Source organism: Aquarana catesbeiana, linkage group LG10 (assembly GCF_042186555.1).
Source record: "Aquarana catesbeiana isolate 2022-GZ linkage group LG10, ASM4218655v1, whole genome shotgun sequence".
NCBI classification, from domain to species: domain Eukaryota; kingdom Metazoa; phylum Chordata; class Amphibia; order Anura; family Ranidae; genus Aquarana; species Aquarana catesbeiana.
The window spans coordinates 256,195,695-256,211,103 of NC_133333.1; the positions used below are offsets into that span (position 1 = coordinate 256,195,695).

The 15,409-nt window shown below is 44.4% G+C and overlaps 1 protein-coding gene across 5 annotated transcripts in view; it reads left to right on the plus strand.

The window, feature by feature from the left end:
• Positions 1-15,409, plus strand: part of CHD5 (chromodomain helicase DNA binding protein 5) — a 295,395-nt gene that overhangs the window by 134,986 nt on the left and 145,000 nt on the right. For all 5 annotated transcript variants that reach the window (XM_073603681.1, XM_073603682.1, XM_073603678.1 and 2 more), the window contains exons 9-11: positions 8,255-8,479; positions 10,084-10,284; positions 13,454-13,665. In XM_073603681.1, the coding sequence (XP_073459782.1) occupies positions 8,255-8,479; positions 10,084-10,284; positions 13,454-13,665 (638 nt within the window). The remainder of the gene's footprint in view (positions 1-8,254; positions 8,480-10,083; positions 10,285-13,453; positions 13,666-15,409) is intronic.

Sequence of the window (15,409 nt, forward strand, 5' to 3'; positions counted from 1 at the left end):
AAATGTTTTTTAATAAAACCGAGAGAACCGAAGATTTGCTGGGAAACCATAGCAACCAACGAGGTGCTCATTTTCATCAGGCGGACTGCACATGGTCAGAACACTAAGTCTGATCCGCCGCCGCCGAGTACAAAGAAATCCCTCTAATATATGAAGTTTTAAAGCTTAACGCCAACAGATCCAAACAAACATCAATAGATGCAGTTATATCTTCATTGTAATATTAAAGAGGAACTCCAGGCATGGATATTTTATATATATAGATAGATAGATATAGAGATAGATAGATAGATAGATAGATAGATAGATAGATAGATAGATAGATAGATAGATAGATAGATAGATAGATAGATAGATAGATAGATAGATATAGATATATATAGATATAGTTACATTGTTTCAGCTTGAGACAGTGTAATTATGTATAACACTATACCTGTGGGATCCTTCTAGAAGCTGGAAATCACTGTAGTAGACCACTACTACTACGCCACCACTACACCTGTACTACGCCACCACTACACCTGTACTACGCCACTTCTACACCACCACTACACCTCTACTACACCACTTTGTCTACACCACCACTACACCTCTACTACACCACCACTACACCTCTACTACACCACCACTACACCTCTACTACACCACCACTACACTTCTTCTACACCACCACTACACCTCTACTATGCCACTTCTACTATGCCACCACTACACCTGTACTATGCCACCACTGCACCTCTACTACACCACCACTTCTTCTACACCACCACACCTCTACCACACCACCACTACACCTCTACTACGCCACTTCTACTATTCCACCACTACACCTGTACTACACCACTACACACCTCTACTACGCCACTTCTTCTACAACTCTACTACGCCACCACTACACCTCTTCTACGCCACTCCATCTACACCACCACTACACCTCTACTATGCCACTTCTATTATGCCACCACTACACTTCTACTACACCACCACTACACACCTCTACTACGCTCCTTCTACACCACCACCACTACACCTCTACTATGCCACTTCTACTACTCCACTTCTACTACACCACAAATACACTTCTATTCCACCACCACCACTGCACCTCTACTACACCACCACTACACCTCTATTACGCCACTTCTACTACACCACCTTTATACTTCTACTACACCACCACTTTACCACGGGAATGTGCCTAAGTTTTGGTGCTTTTGAGTGTTCTTTATAAAAAAACTCCTCTCCTGAACGCACAAGGGATGTTTTTCTTTTCTATTTTTTTTTTTCTTTTTTTTTCCTTCTAAATCCCCTTGCATTTAAATTCCTCAACTCCTAGGTGTCCATGGACACTTAGGCAAACATGGAGGGGTGTTTAGAGGCAGAAAAATGTCTGTAAAAGCAATGTTTTTCAGCTCAAGTGTGCAGGAGGCCTAATATTGGTCATAATATAAGCCACACTCCCTCTTGTACAGCTGTGTCTTCTGTCACGTTACTGACCCTTGGTTCACAGCTATGCATTTTTTTTTATTGCGTTTTGCAGAAACGCACTACATTTAATTTAACATGATTTCCTATGGATCTAGTTCACATCTGTGTGTTTTGAGCCCATGCATTTTTTGGAAAGGGTCAGGGACTTTTTTCTTTTCCCGTAGCAGATTGCATTTTGCGTGTATTAGACTTCAATGGACGCAATAGTATTGCGTTATTTGTTGTGGTCTTTGATAATAGGAAAGTATAAAAGTTCTGTTCATGTTGTGTGACTTTGATGCAACTTAGCACTCTCTGGCACTCAAGTAGCATCAAAATCGCTTCAAAGTAGTGCTGGAACCTTTATGTGTCCAAAGTCACGTGTTAGGGTTAAATATTAGGTCAGAGTTTAAAGGTTAGAGATAGGGTTAGGGTTGCAGATAGGATTTGAAAGATAGTTAGAATTAGGGTTGGAGTTAGAATTAGAGTTACAGTTAGAGATAGAGTTAAGTTTAGGGTTGGAGATAGGGTTAGAATTGGGGTTGGGTTTAGAGATAAGGTTAGAATAAGGGTTACGGTTGTAGATATGGTTAGAATTGGGGTTAGGGTTGGAAATAGGGTTAGGGTCAGAGGTAGGCTTAAAGTTAGAATTAGGGTTGGGGTTAGAGATAGGGTTAGAATTATGGTTGGCAATAGAATTAGAGTTATGCCCCGTACACACGGACGGATTTTCTGACGGAAAATGTGTGATAGGACCTTGTTGTCGGAAATTCCCACCGTGCGTAGGCTCCATCACACATTTTCCATCGAATTTTCCGACACACAAAGTTTGAGAGCAGGCTATAAAATTTTCCGACAACAAAATCCGTTGTCGGAATTTCCGATCGCGTGTACACAAATCCGACGCACAAAGTGCCACGCATGCTCAGAATAAATAAAGAGATGAAAGCTATTGGCTACTGCCCCGTTTTTATAGTCCCGACGTACATGTTTTACGTCACCGCGTTCAGAATGATCGGATTTTCGGACAACTTTGTGTGACCGTGTGTATGCAAGACAAGTTTGAGCCAACATCCGTCGGAAAAAATCCTAGGATTTTGTTGTCGGAATGTCCGATCAATGTCAGACCGTGTGTACGGGGCATTAGAGTTAGAATTAGGGTTAGTGTTGGTGATAGGGTTAGAGTTAAAATTAGGGTTAAAATTGGGGTTAGAGTTAGAATTCGGGTTAGGGTTGGAGATGGGGTTAGGGTTAGAATTAGGGTTAGGGTTGGAGATAGGGTTAGGAATAAAATTAGGGTTAGAATTAGGGTTGGGGTTGGAGATGGGGTTATGGTTAGAATTGGGGTTGGGATAGAGATTGGGTTAGAATTAGGGTTAGGGTTGGAGATAGGGTTAGGGATAGGGTTGGGGTCAGAGGTAGGGTTAAGGTTAGAATTAGGGTTGGGGTTAGAATTAGGGTTAGAGCTGGCAATAGAATTAGGGTTAGAGTTAGAATTAGGGTTAGTGTTGGCGATAGGATTAGGGTTGGAGATGGGGTTAGGAAAAAAATTTGGGTTAGAGTTGGGGTTAGGGTTGGTGATAGGGTCAGGGTTAGAATTAGGGTTGGCAATAGGGTTAAGGTTGGAGGTAGGGTTAGAATTAGGGTTGGGGATAGAGATTGGGTTAGAATTAGGGTTAGGGATACAGATAGGGTTAGGAATAGAATTTAGTTTAGCATTAGAATTAGGGTTAGAGTTAGCAATAGAGTTAGAGATTGGTAGAGAATTAGGGTTGGAGATGGGGTTAGGGTTAGAATTGGAGGGATAGAGATAGTCAGAATTATAGTTAGAATTATTGTTAAGGTTGGCGATACGGTCAGAGTTAGAATTGGGGTTAGGGATACAGATAGGGTTGGAATTGGGGTTAGGGTTGGAGATAGGGTTGGGGTCGGAGGTAGGGTTAAGGTTAGAATTAGGGTTGGGGTTAGAGATAGGGTTAGAATTAGGGTTAGAGCTGGCAATAGAATTAGGGTTAGTGTTGGCAATAGGGTTAGATAGAATTAGGGTTAGGGTTGGACATGGGGTTAGGGTTAGGATTAGGGTTGGAGATAGGGTCAGGGTTAAAATTAGGGTTAGAGTTAGGGTTGGAATTGGGGTTAGGGTTGGAGGTAGAGTTAGAATTAGGGTTGGGGATAGAGAATGGGTTAGGGTTAGGGATACAGATAGGGTTAGAATTAGGGTTAGAGTTAACATTAGGGTTAGAGATTGGGTTAGGGTTGGAGATGGGGTTAGGGTTAAAATTGGGGTTAGGGATAGAGTTAGAATTATAGTTAGAATTATTGTTAAGGTTGGCGATACGGTCAGAGTTAGAATTAGGGATACAGATAGGGTTGGAATTGGGGTTAGGGTTGGCGATAGGGTTGGGGTTGAAGGTAGGGTTAAGGTTAGAATTAGTGTTGGGGTTAGAGTTAAAATTAGGGTTAGTTAGAATTAGGGTTAGGGTTGGAGATGGGGTTAGGGTTGGAGATAGGGTTAGGAATAAAATTAGGGTTAGAGTTTGCATTAGGGTTAGAATTGGGGTTAGGGTTGGTGATAGGGTCAGGGTTAGAATTAGGGTTGGCAATAGGGTTAGAATTGGAGGTAGGGTTAGAATAAGGGTTGGGGATAGAGATTGGGTTAGAATTAGGGTTAGGGATACCGATAGGATTAGGAATAGAATTGGGGTTAGCATTAGAATTAGGGTTAGAGTTAGCATTAAGGTTAGAAATTGGGTTAGGGTTGGAGATGGGGTTAGGGTTAGAATTGGGGTTAGAAATAGGGTTGGGGTTAGAATTGGGGTTAGGGTTGGTGGTAGGGTTAGAATTAGGGTTGGGGATAGAGATTGGGTTAGGGTTAGGGATACAGATAGGGTTAGGAATAGAATTGGGGTTAGCATTAGAATTAGGGTTAGAGATTGGGTTAGAATTAGGGTTGGAGATGGAGTTAGGGTTGGAGATGGGGTTAGGGTTAGAATTAGGGTTGGCAATAGGGTTAGGGTTAGAATTGGGGTTAGGGTTGGAGGTAGGGTTAGAATTAGGGTTGGGGATAGAGATTGGGTTAGAATTAAGGTTAGGGATTCAGATAGGGTTAGGAATAGAATTGGGGTTAGCATTAGAATTAGGGTTAGAGTTAGCATTAGGGTTAGAGATTGGGTCAGAATTGGGGTTAGGGTTGGAGATGGGGTTAGGGTTAGAATTGGGGTTAGGGATACAGATGGGGTTAGGGTTGGAGATAGGGTTAGGGTTGGCGATAGAGTTGGGGTCGGAGGTAAAGTTAAGGTTAGAATTAGGGTTGGGGTTAGAGATAAGGTTAGAGCTGGCAATAGAATTAGGGTTAGTGTTGGCGATAGGGTTAGAATTGGGGTTAGAGTTAAATTAGGATTAGAATTGGGGTTAGTTATAATTAGGGTTAGGGTTGGAGATGGGGTTAGGGTTAAAATTAGGGTTAGGGTTGGAGATGGGGTTTAGGAATAAAATTAGGGTTAGAGTTTGCATTAGGGTTAGAATTGGGGTTAGGGTTGGTGATAGGGTCAGGGTTAGAATTAGAGTTAGGGTTGGCAATAGGGTTAGGGTTGGAGGTAGGGTTAAAATTAGGGTTGGGGATAGAGATTGGGTTAGAAATAGGGTTAGGGATACAGATAGGGTTAGGAATAGAATTGGGGTTAGCATTAGAATTAGGGTTAGAGTTAGCATTAGGGTTAGAGATTGGGTTAGAATTAGGACTGGAGATGGGGTTAGAGTTAGAATTTGGGTTAGGGATACAGATAGTGTTAGGGTTGGAGATAGCGTTAGGGTTGGAATTGGGGTTTGGGTTGGAGATAGGGTTGGGGTCAGAAGGTAGGGTTAAGGTTAGAATTAGGGTTGGGGTTAGAGATAGGGTTAGAGCTGGCAATAGAATTAGGGTTAGAGTTAGCATTAGGGTTAGAGATTGGATTAGAGTTAGGGTTGGAGATGGAGTTAGGGTTAGAATTGGGGTTAGGGATACAGATAGGGTTACGGTTGGAATTGGGGTTAGGGTTGGGGTCGGAGGTGGGGTTAAGCTTAGAATTAGGGTTAGGGTTAGAGATAGTATTAGAATTAGGGTTAGAGCTGGCAATAGAATTAGGGTTAGAGTCAGAATTAGGCTTAGAATTGGGGTTAGTTAGAATTAGGGTTGGAGATGGGGTTAGGGTTAGAAATAAAATTAGGGTTAGCATTAGCATTGGGGTTAGGGTTGGTGATAGGGTCAGAGTTAGAATTAGGGTTATAGTTGGCAATAGGGTTAGGGTTAGAATTGGGGTTAGGGTTGGGGATAGAGATTGGGTTAGAATTAGGGTTAGGGGTAGAATTGGGGTTAGAAATTGGGTTAGGGTTAGAATTAGGGTTAGGGTTGGCAATAGGGTTAGAATTGGGGTTGGGGTTGGGGATAGGGTTGGGGTCGAAGGTAGGGTTAAGGTTAGAATTAGGGTTGGGGTTAGAGATAGGGTTAGAATTAGGATTAGAGCTGGCAATAGAATTAGGGTTAGTGTTGGCGATAGCGTTATGGTTAGAATTGGGGTTAGAGTTAAAATTCGGGTTAGAATTGGGGTTAGGGTTGGTGATAGGGTCAGAGGTAGAATTAGGGTTAGAATTAGGTTTAGGGTTGGCAATAGGGTTTAGGGTTAGGGTTGGAGGTAGAGTTAGAATTAAGGTGGGGGATAGAGATTGGGTTAGAATTAGGGTTAGGGATACAGATAGGTGTAGGAGTAGAATTGGGGTTAGCATTAGAATTAGGGTTAGAGTTAGCATTAGAAATTGGGTTAGAATTAGGGTTAGTATTGGAATTGGGGTTAGGGATACAGATAGGGTTAGGGTTGGAATTGAGGTTAGGGTTGGGGTCGGAGGTAGGTTTAGGAATAAAGTTAGGGTTAGAGTTAGCATTAGGGTTAGAATTGGGGTTAGTGTTGGCGATAGGGTTAGGGTTAGAATTGGGGTTAGAGTCACAATTGGGGTTAGAATTGGGATTAGTTAGAATTAGGGTTAGGGTTGGAGATGGGGTTAGGGTTAGGGTTAGAATTAGGGTAAGGGTTGGAGATAGGGTTAGGAATAAAATTAGGGTTAGAGTTTGCATTAGGGTTAGAATTGGGGTTAGGGTTGATTATAGGGTCAGAGGTAGAATTTGGGTTAGAATTAGGTTTAGGGTTGACAATAGGGTTAGGGTTGGAGGTAGAGTTAGAATTAGGGTTGGGGATAGAGATTGGGTTAGAATTAGGGTTAGGGATACAGATAGGGTTAGGAATAGAATTGGGGTTAGCATTAGAATTAGGGTTAGAGTTAGCATTAGGGTTAGGGTTGGAGATGGGGTTAGGGTTAGAATTGGGGTTAGGGATACAGATAGGGTTGGGGTTAGAATTGGGGTTAGAGCTGGCAATAGAATTAGGGTTAGAGATTGGGTTAGAATTAGGGTTAGGGTTGGAGATGGGGTTAGGGTTAGAATTGGGATTAGGGATACAGATAGGGTTAGGGTTGGAATTGGGGTTAGGGTTGGAGATGGGGTTAGGGTTAGAATTGGGGTTAGGGATACAGATAGGGTTGGGGTTAGAGATAGGGTTAGAATTAGGGTTAGAGCTGGCATTAGAATTAGCGTTAGAATTAGCATTAGGGTTAGAGATTGGGTTAGGGTTAGGGTTGGAGATGGGGTTAGGGTTAGAATTGGGGTTAGGGATAGAGTTAGAGTTAGAATTACTGTTAGGGTTGGCGATACGGTCAGATTTAGAATTCGGGTTAGCGGTAATTGTTATGGTTAGACAGCTAACCCTTACGATTAACCACTAACTCTAACCCTAACCTTAGCCCTTAACCCTAACATGCAATTTTGGACACTGAAAGGTTCCTGCTTTGATGCTACTTTACACTCTCAAAAAAAAAAAGTGTTCAAAAATGCAAAACGCACCAGAAACACATCAACCACAACCTGCATAGATGTGAACCTAGTCTTAAACCACATGGATGTTTTAAAGTGGTACAAAACTGACTTTTATAACCACTTGTCTTCCAAGGTACATTTATATACAATATGTTGGAGAAGTGGTTCAATCAGCCTCATGGCTGCAGCTGTGAGTTCTTGGTACCGGCATTAAGGGCCGGCGAAGTGCTTTCTGATAAAAGTGATCTGGGCAGCTCTAGAGCCGCCCAATCATCTTTATTTGGCTCTCAAATAGCTCAGATCCACCAACCGCACCACCTGCAGTGCTTCCTGGGGGAGCTCGCGAGAGCAGGAAACAACTTGTCCAATGAGATCAGGAGGTTTTTTTAAAGCCCCCTTTTGCAACCCCCATACAAACCCCATATAAAAAGCACAGCATAGGGTAAGCAGGTGTGTGTAAACCTCCTTTGTGCCACACATGACGTATCATCGCAAACATCTGAGTGAGAGCATTCATTGTAGGGCCATACTTCATGGTTAACTCTAAAGGTATTACCTGTAAAAGCATTTAGAGTGTCACCAGTTGACAATTTTGGGTATCTTAGTTTTTTTGTGATTCCACGGGCGTGTACAGTTTTAAAGCTTGACATATTTGGTAGCTATTTACTCGACTCAACCAGATTTATTTATTTATATTTTTAATCTACAACTACCACAATTTTATTCTTCAGGGTCTCTGCTTTCAGAAAATATATACTCATTGAGGAGGTTGTAGTAATTTCTATCATAAAATGGAGAATTTAACATGTGCAAAAAAAATAACAAAATTTTCCCCGGTAAGCGAGTGGTTATACATACTGTGACATTTGAATGGTCTTGTAGGAAAAAGAAGGCATCCAATGGGAGCCAAAGGAGGAAGAAGAGGATGAAGATGATGGAGTTGAAGAAGAGGATGAGGAGGATGACCATATGGAGTTTTGTCGTGTCTGTAAAGACGGAGGGGAGCTCTTGTGCTGTGACACTTGCCCCTCCTCCTACCATTTGCACTGTCTTAACCCACCTCTGCCTGAAATACCAAACGGTGAATGGCTATGCCCACGTTGCACGGTAAGGACGTAGGCATGCACCTACCTGGGCACCTTTCTACGTGGTCTTTCATGGCCCTCTGCATGTTCGGCCCCTGGAAGTCAGTTATGGTGGAAATGAGCCCAGATCAGGTACCTGTTGTTTTATCTGAACCCTGGGTTAGAAAATACATTGTATTCCTCCCACTGACACCAATGATGGGGCTCTATTCCTCCACTGATACCAATGATGGGGCACTATTCCTCCCACTGATACCAATGATGGGCCACTATTCCTCCCACTGATACCAATGATGGGCCACTATTCCTCCCACTGATACCAATGATGGGCTCTATTCCTCCCACTGATACCAATGATGGGGAACTATTCCTCCCACTGATACCAATGATGGGGCTTCATTCCTCCCACTGATACCAATGATGGGGCACTATTCCTCCCACTGACACCAATGATGGGGCTTCATTCCTCCCACTGATACCAATGATGGGGCACTATTCCTCCCACTGACACCAATGATGGGGCTCTATTCCTCCCACCGACACCAATGATGGGCCACTATTCCTCCCACTGATACCAATGATGGGCTCTATTCCTCCCACTGATACCAATGATGGGGCACTATTTGTCCTACTGACTCCATAGATGGGACACTATACTTTACCGACACCATTGATGGGGATTTTTCTTCCACTGATACCAACGATGGAAATGATTCTTCCAACTACTACCAATACCTCCTATTGCCCACAGGCATTATGTAATTATTTTACCCCCCGCTGACCGGCCAAGTCTGAGGCACTTTCTACTCTCATTGGCCACAGTCCAACCCTCCTAAAGTCTGAAGGACAGCAAACTGGCCCTTTGCTTAGAAAGTTTGGAGATCTCTGGTCTATGGGAGAGGAGAAATAGTTTCACTTACCTGATCCTTCGCTCCCCCGGCAAATGGCACCTCCCCAGGCTCTGGCAGTGGACTGTCTCTTTGCGTCATCACGTCCTGTGCAGGGCTAGGGACCCTGCTTTGGTCTTGATGACGTCAGGACCCTAGACCACTGAAGTGTGGGAGAAGAAGAAGCTGCATGGACTGCTCTAACTGTGGTGAGGAGCGGAGGATTGGATAAATAGACCTTCCCTTTTTCTTTTTTTTTTTTTTTCTGTTCACCTAGGCCAGGGATATGCATTTAGTGGACCTCCAGCTGTTGCAAAACTACAAGTCCCATCATGCCTCTGGGTGTCATGCTTGTGGCTGTCAGAGTCTTGCTATGCCTCATGGGATTTGTAGTTCTGCAACAGCTGGGGGTCCGCTAATTGCATATCCCTTCCCTAGGCCAAAATGAGCAATTAACCCTTGCAGTGCAGGCTCAGCCCCACTGTAAGAGATTATTTTTTAGTTGCCCAAAGTCGGTGTTTAAATGACCCAAGCGATCGGTAACACACGGTTCGTGGTATTTACATATTACCATGGACACTGCCTTGTCAGTCCCATTTCCCTTTTTGGCATCTACAGCACACCTCCCAACGATCCCCGTGTTGGTGAGCCACAAATCACTGCATACTCCTTGACTTTTCTGGGTAAATAAATTCACTTCTTTTTTTATTGCAAAATATATTTTTGTTTTTTTTAATAGTGTCCGCCGTTAAAGGGCAAAGTTCAACGGATCCTGCACTGGAGGTGGAGAGAACCGCCCTCATTTGCACCAGCCCCTCCTACTATGATTGATCCACTCATGCCTCCACCTAAGCCTATGGAAGGGATTCCAGAGAGAGAGTTCTTTGTCAAGTGGGCGGGGCTTTCCTACTGGCACTGCTCATGGGTGAAAGAATTACAGGTGAGACTACTTTTTTTTTTTTTTTTTTTTGTAAAGTGGACCTGCAGGAAAGTGTGCCCCCCCCCCCATCTTCAGCTTGGATTCAGCCATTCTGGAAAATGTTTTTGTTTACTAGGAGTTAAATCCAGTGAGGTGCATGTGACCTGGTGGACTTATCTGTCTAATTTACTATTTACATTTTTGAGGAGCACCGGGAGCGTAGCCATCGCTATACCTTTTGATGCTCTAATGCTGGAACTCCTGGTCTCGGCTCCAACAGATGCAGAGTTGCCTGCAGCTGCCGTACCTGCCCCTCCCCTCCTGCTACCCAATCACAGAGCGCTTTGTGTAAGGTGAACTAATTCACAAAATGCAAAGGCTCCTCTGAATGGGCAGCAGGGGGGAGGGGAGGGGCAGTCAGGGATGCTGTTTATTAGAAGGCAGCGTCTCTTCTGTCAGAGCTTCGGGAATGTAGTGATAGCTGTATTTCTAGAGCTCTGTAAAACTGTCAGATATAAGGTAAAGGGATAAGGTAGAAGGATAGGTTTGTAAAAAAAAAAAAAAAAAAAAAAAAAAAAAAAAACAAGCAAACATCCATAATCATTTCTATGCTGCAGCTCAAAACTGAATAATCACAGGACCGTTGATTGCTCAGTTTTCAGGTTTTTGGGAAGTAGAGAGTAGTGATTGTTGGTCACCGCTCTCCGCTCTGCCCCTCCATCACTCACTGGAGTGCCCGGAAGGGAAGGGGTCGGTCGAGCTGTCAATCAAGCTGGGTGGATACCGACAGTATCGTTGGGATCCTTCCAGAGCCTGGCGCAGGTCTGCCACATTCACTAATAGCAGATAATCGCTCTCGATCAGATGACTCTTTGTTACAGGAGAGCAAATGTGCATTCCTGTGACCCACAAGAGATGTATGGCCCACAAAGTACTTTTAATTCATCAGTTTCTTTTTGTCCAAACCCCGCCCCCCGCTGGTTGTCTTGAAATATGACCCATCTCTACAGAAAGTAGAAATATACATTGCATCCAGAAAGTATTCACAGCGCTTCACTTTTTCCACATTTTATGTTACAGCCTTATTCCAAAATGGATTAAATTCATTCTTTTCCTCAAAATTCTACAAACAACCCCCATAATGACAACGTGAAAGAAGTTTGTTTGAAATCTTTGCAAATTTATTAAATATGAAAAAATCCCATGTACATAATTATCACAGGCTCCTCCCATGTACACAAATATCACAGCCTTTGCCATCACACTCAGAATTGAGCTCAGGTGCCTCCTCTTTCCACTGATCATCCATGAGATGATTCTACAACTTGATTGGAGTCCACCTGTGGTAAATTAAAGTGGAGGGCCACCTTAAAAAAAAAAAATTGCACCAAAAATCTGCAAAAAAAAAAAAAAAATGTGAAAAAAAAAAAATTACTTACCTGAAACCTTTGTTGCTAGGCAGTCTTCCTAATCTGCCTCTTCCTATTCCGCGGCGTGTCCTGCTCCTCGGTGAGCGGCCCCGTTGTCTTCTGAGAACTGTTTGTCTTCCCAGAAAACCACGGGGCCATTCACAGAGCGCCGCGCCGCTCGCACGTGTGCAGTAGGAAATTGGCAGTGAAGCCGCAAGGCTCCACTGCCTGTTTCCCTTAGTTAGGATGGCGGTGCCGGGACCCGAGAGCCGAGGGACGGGACGGCCTCGAGCGGCCGACATCGTGGGCACCCAGGACAGGTAAGTACTTATTTAAAGTCAGCAGCTACAGTGTTTGTAGCTGCTGTCTTAAAAAAAAAAAAAACTGCGGCTGGAACCCCGCTTTAAGGTGATTGGAAGTTATTTGGAAAGGCACACACCTGTCTATAATAAGGTCCCACAGTTAACAGTGCACTTCAAAGCAAAACGCCCGTATTGCGAAACGCTCGTAAACCGCGTTACTCGCAATCCGAGGTTTCACTGTACTATGGTCGGGTGCTGTGGGCCTCTTGCTGGCCCATATAAACTATTTACCTTACTACTAAAAGGAGATTAATAAAAGAAACAATGTAGTCCTGTGGATTAAAGTGTAAGTAAAGGAAAATTTATTTTTTTTAGTTTTGGATGGTGTGGAGAGGGATTAGACCCCCTGTCGGTTTTTATTGCCATCGGTGTCCCCTCCTCACTATTTGACCTGTTTACCATTATCATTGAAAGTAAAAGAAATCCCAAATTATGGTTTGTCCCCGGAGAAGTCATAGAGGGGGAAATCTTTTAATGGGGGACACTAGTTCTGGTGACCTGGGGGGGTCCCCAAGGAATTCCCTTAATTTGCAGGGATTTCCTCTCACTTCCTGTGTTGGCTATGAGATAGGAAGTGAAGGTAAATCTCCCCAGTGGGACACAGATGGCAAAAAAAAAATATCTGACAGGGGTTATAATCCTTTATTACGCCATTTAAAATGGGGGGGGGGGGGGGGGGAGTGTTGCCTATAGTTCTACTTTAGTAAAGAAAATACTATACATTGCCTTTAAACAGGGAGCTCAGCGAGCCGAATAATAACACCCCTGAGTAACAGGAGAGGGAACTTTGGTAGCTAAGTACAAGGAAGGCAACTTAAAAAGGAACATCGATGCGTTTCATCAGTGTTGAAGGAATGCGTGCCCATGTCAGTATACAGTGGAACCTTGGATTACGAGCATAATCCGTTCCAAGAAGAATGCTTGTAATCCAAAGCACTCACATATCAAAGCGAGTTTCCCCATAGAAGACAATGGAAACGAAGATAATTCGTTCCACATTGACTTCCATTGCATGCAATACCGCATGTGGCCAGAGGCGGGGGGGGCGCCGGAGAGACTCGGAAATACTCGGAAAGGCTCGGGAACAGAGTATTTCTGAACGGCTCCGAGTGTCACCGGCGCCCCCGCACCTCTGGCTAAATGCGGTACTGCACACTGCAGAGGCTTGAATCCTGCTCGTCTTGCGAGACGACACTCGCAAACCGAGTCAGGATTTTTAAATAGTAACCTGTATTGCGAAACGCTCGTTAACCTCGTTACTCGCAATCCGAGGTTCCACTAAGTTTTTCCTGAAAAGCAATCCCTCTTTAATTCCTTATTATTAATAAAGGTGCGCAGCATCTATCCCAGTGTAGCCGTATAATCCTTTCCAGAGGTTTAATATCTGGTAGTTTTAATGGGTGCGTTTGGTGTTTTCAGCTGGAGCTCTACCACACAGTTATGTTCCGAAATTACCAAAGAAAGAACGATATGGATGACCCGCCGCCCTTTGACTACGGGTCAGGGGACGAGGACAGCAAGAGTGAGAAAAGAAAAAACAAAGACCCCCAGTATGCAAAAATGGAGGAGAAGTATTATCGCTACGGGATAAAGCCAGAGTGGATGATGATACATCGGCTAATGAACCACAGGTAGGAGACTGGGGGTGGTGGTAGATTGGTCATCTAGTGGTGAAGCTCCATCCTTGTGCCTATTGCTTATTATTTCCTTAGGACAGAATGATTTTGGTGATGATCTTAACAAAAATGTAAAACATGTGCTTGTCATATCCTAAACCCCCGCTGTGGAGGGCAGAGGAGACATCAGAGATCTAATAGACCCCTGATGTCTCCATAAGGCCGCACTCACAGTCATAGCTTCCAACTGTCCCTGATTTCGAGGGACTGTCCCTGATTTGGAGCAATGTCCCTCTGTCCCTCATTCCTCCTCATTTGTCCCCCATTTTTGGTCTGATCTATATAGATGTATAAAAAATACACTTTTTATCTATGAAAAAGTGTTTCCCAGTGCTAAACCTTTCATCTGGTTTCTAAATTGCTGCATTTGTAAATTCCAAAAGCCGATATAAAGGAAGAGTAGTGGTTAAAAAAAGCACTTTTGGGTTGAACCAATCTTGTTTTTTTATCTGTACAATTCTCCTTTAAGGGGGCGTGGCAAGGGGTGTGTCCTATGCCTGCATACTTTTGCTGATAGGTGTCCCTCATTCCCATCTCTAAAAGTTTGGGAGGTATGCACACTGGCGATTAGGGCCGGAGTGAATTGTAGCAAGCGGTTCCTTCTGCAGCTCTCAGTGGGCAGGTTCAGCAGCCGGCCCCCCGGTCACTATAATGACAGGACGGTGGCGGCCCCAGCTATTCATGGCTTTCTGCACTGCCACTACAATTCACACCAGCCCTAATTGCTAGTGTGAATGTAGCCTAAAGAGGACCTGTCACTTCCCAAAGCTATCACAAGGTGGGGGGGGGTTTGTGTAAGTGATCACGTTTACAGTGCAGGTGGTCTGGTCCCCCACTGCCAACCCCCTGCGTGGTTCCCAGGCTCTTCTGCTCTTCCTGCGAGCCCAGGACCTCATTGATGGGTTTCAGGATGGTGGGCGGGAGGAGACCGAGGAACATCAATTCCTTGAACTCTGCATTCAATGATGCTCTGAGTGTTTCTGGTTTCAGACCTGTCAATCCCTGGCTGATACAGATATGGAAACAGCTATTCAAGCATGATGTATGCTTGAATAACTGCTATGAAGAGCAGGAAAGACATTGTGGTTTATGTCTCCATAAAGAGTACCTGTCACCTGCTCAGTGCTGTCACATGGGGGCTTGTTATCTCTTGTAATACCAATAAAGTTAAAGCGGAGTTACACCCAAAAGTGGAACTTCCACTCATTTGTCTCCTCTCCCCCTCCGGTGCCACAATTGGCACCTTTTGGGGGGGAGGGGGGACAGGATATCCTGTTCCCACTTCTGGGAGTCCGGGCCGCGGCCGCGTGACATCACCGCGGGGCTCCCTCCTCCTCTCCCTGTCACTGGGCCAGTAGGAGAGAGGAGCGGGGCCTCGCGCATGCGCAGTAGGGTTCTCGGCGTGAATCCGTAAGGCTACACTGCTGGGTTCCCTTACCCTCAATGGAAACATCGGCTGCGGTGCAGACATCGCGGGACTTCAGGACAGGTAAGTGTCCAATTATTAAAAGTCAGGAGCTGCAGTATGTGTAGCTGTTGGCTTTTAAATTTTTATTTTATTTTTTTGAGCGGACCTCCGCTTTAAAGGAGAAGTACAAGCAAAGCTTGTTTGGCTGTACTCCTCCTCTGGAGTGCAGTTCGTTTTGCACTCTTGTGACCCGTTTTTTTAACCGAGAGCGGGCTGAAGTCCGCTGTCTGC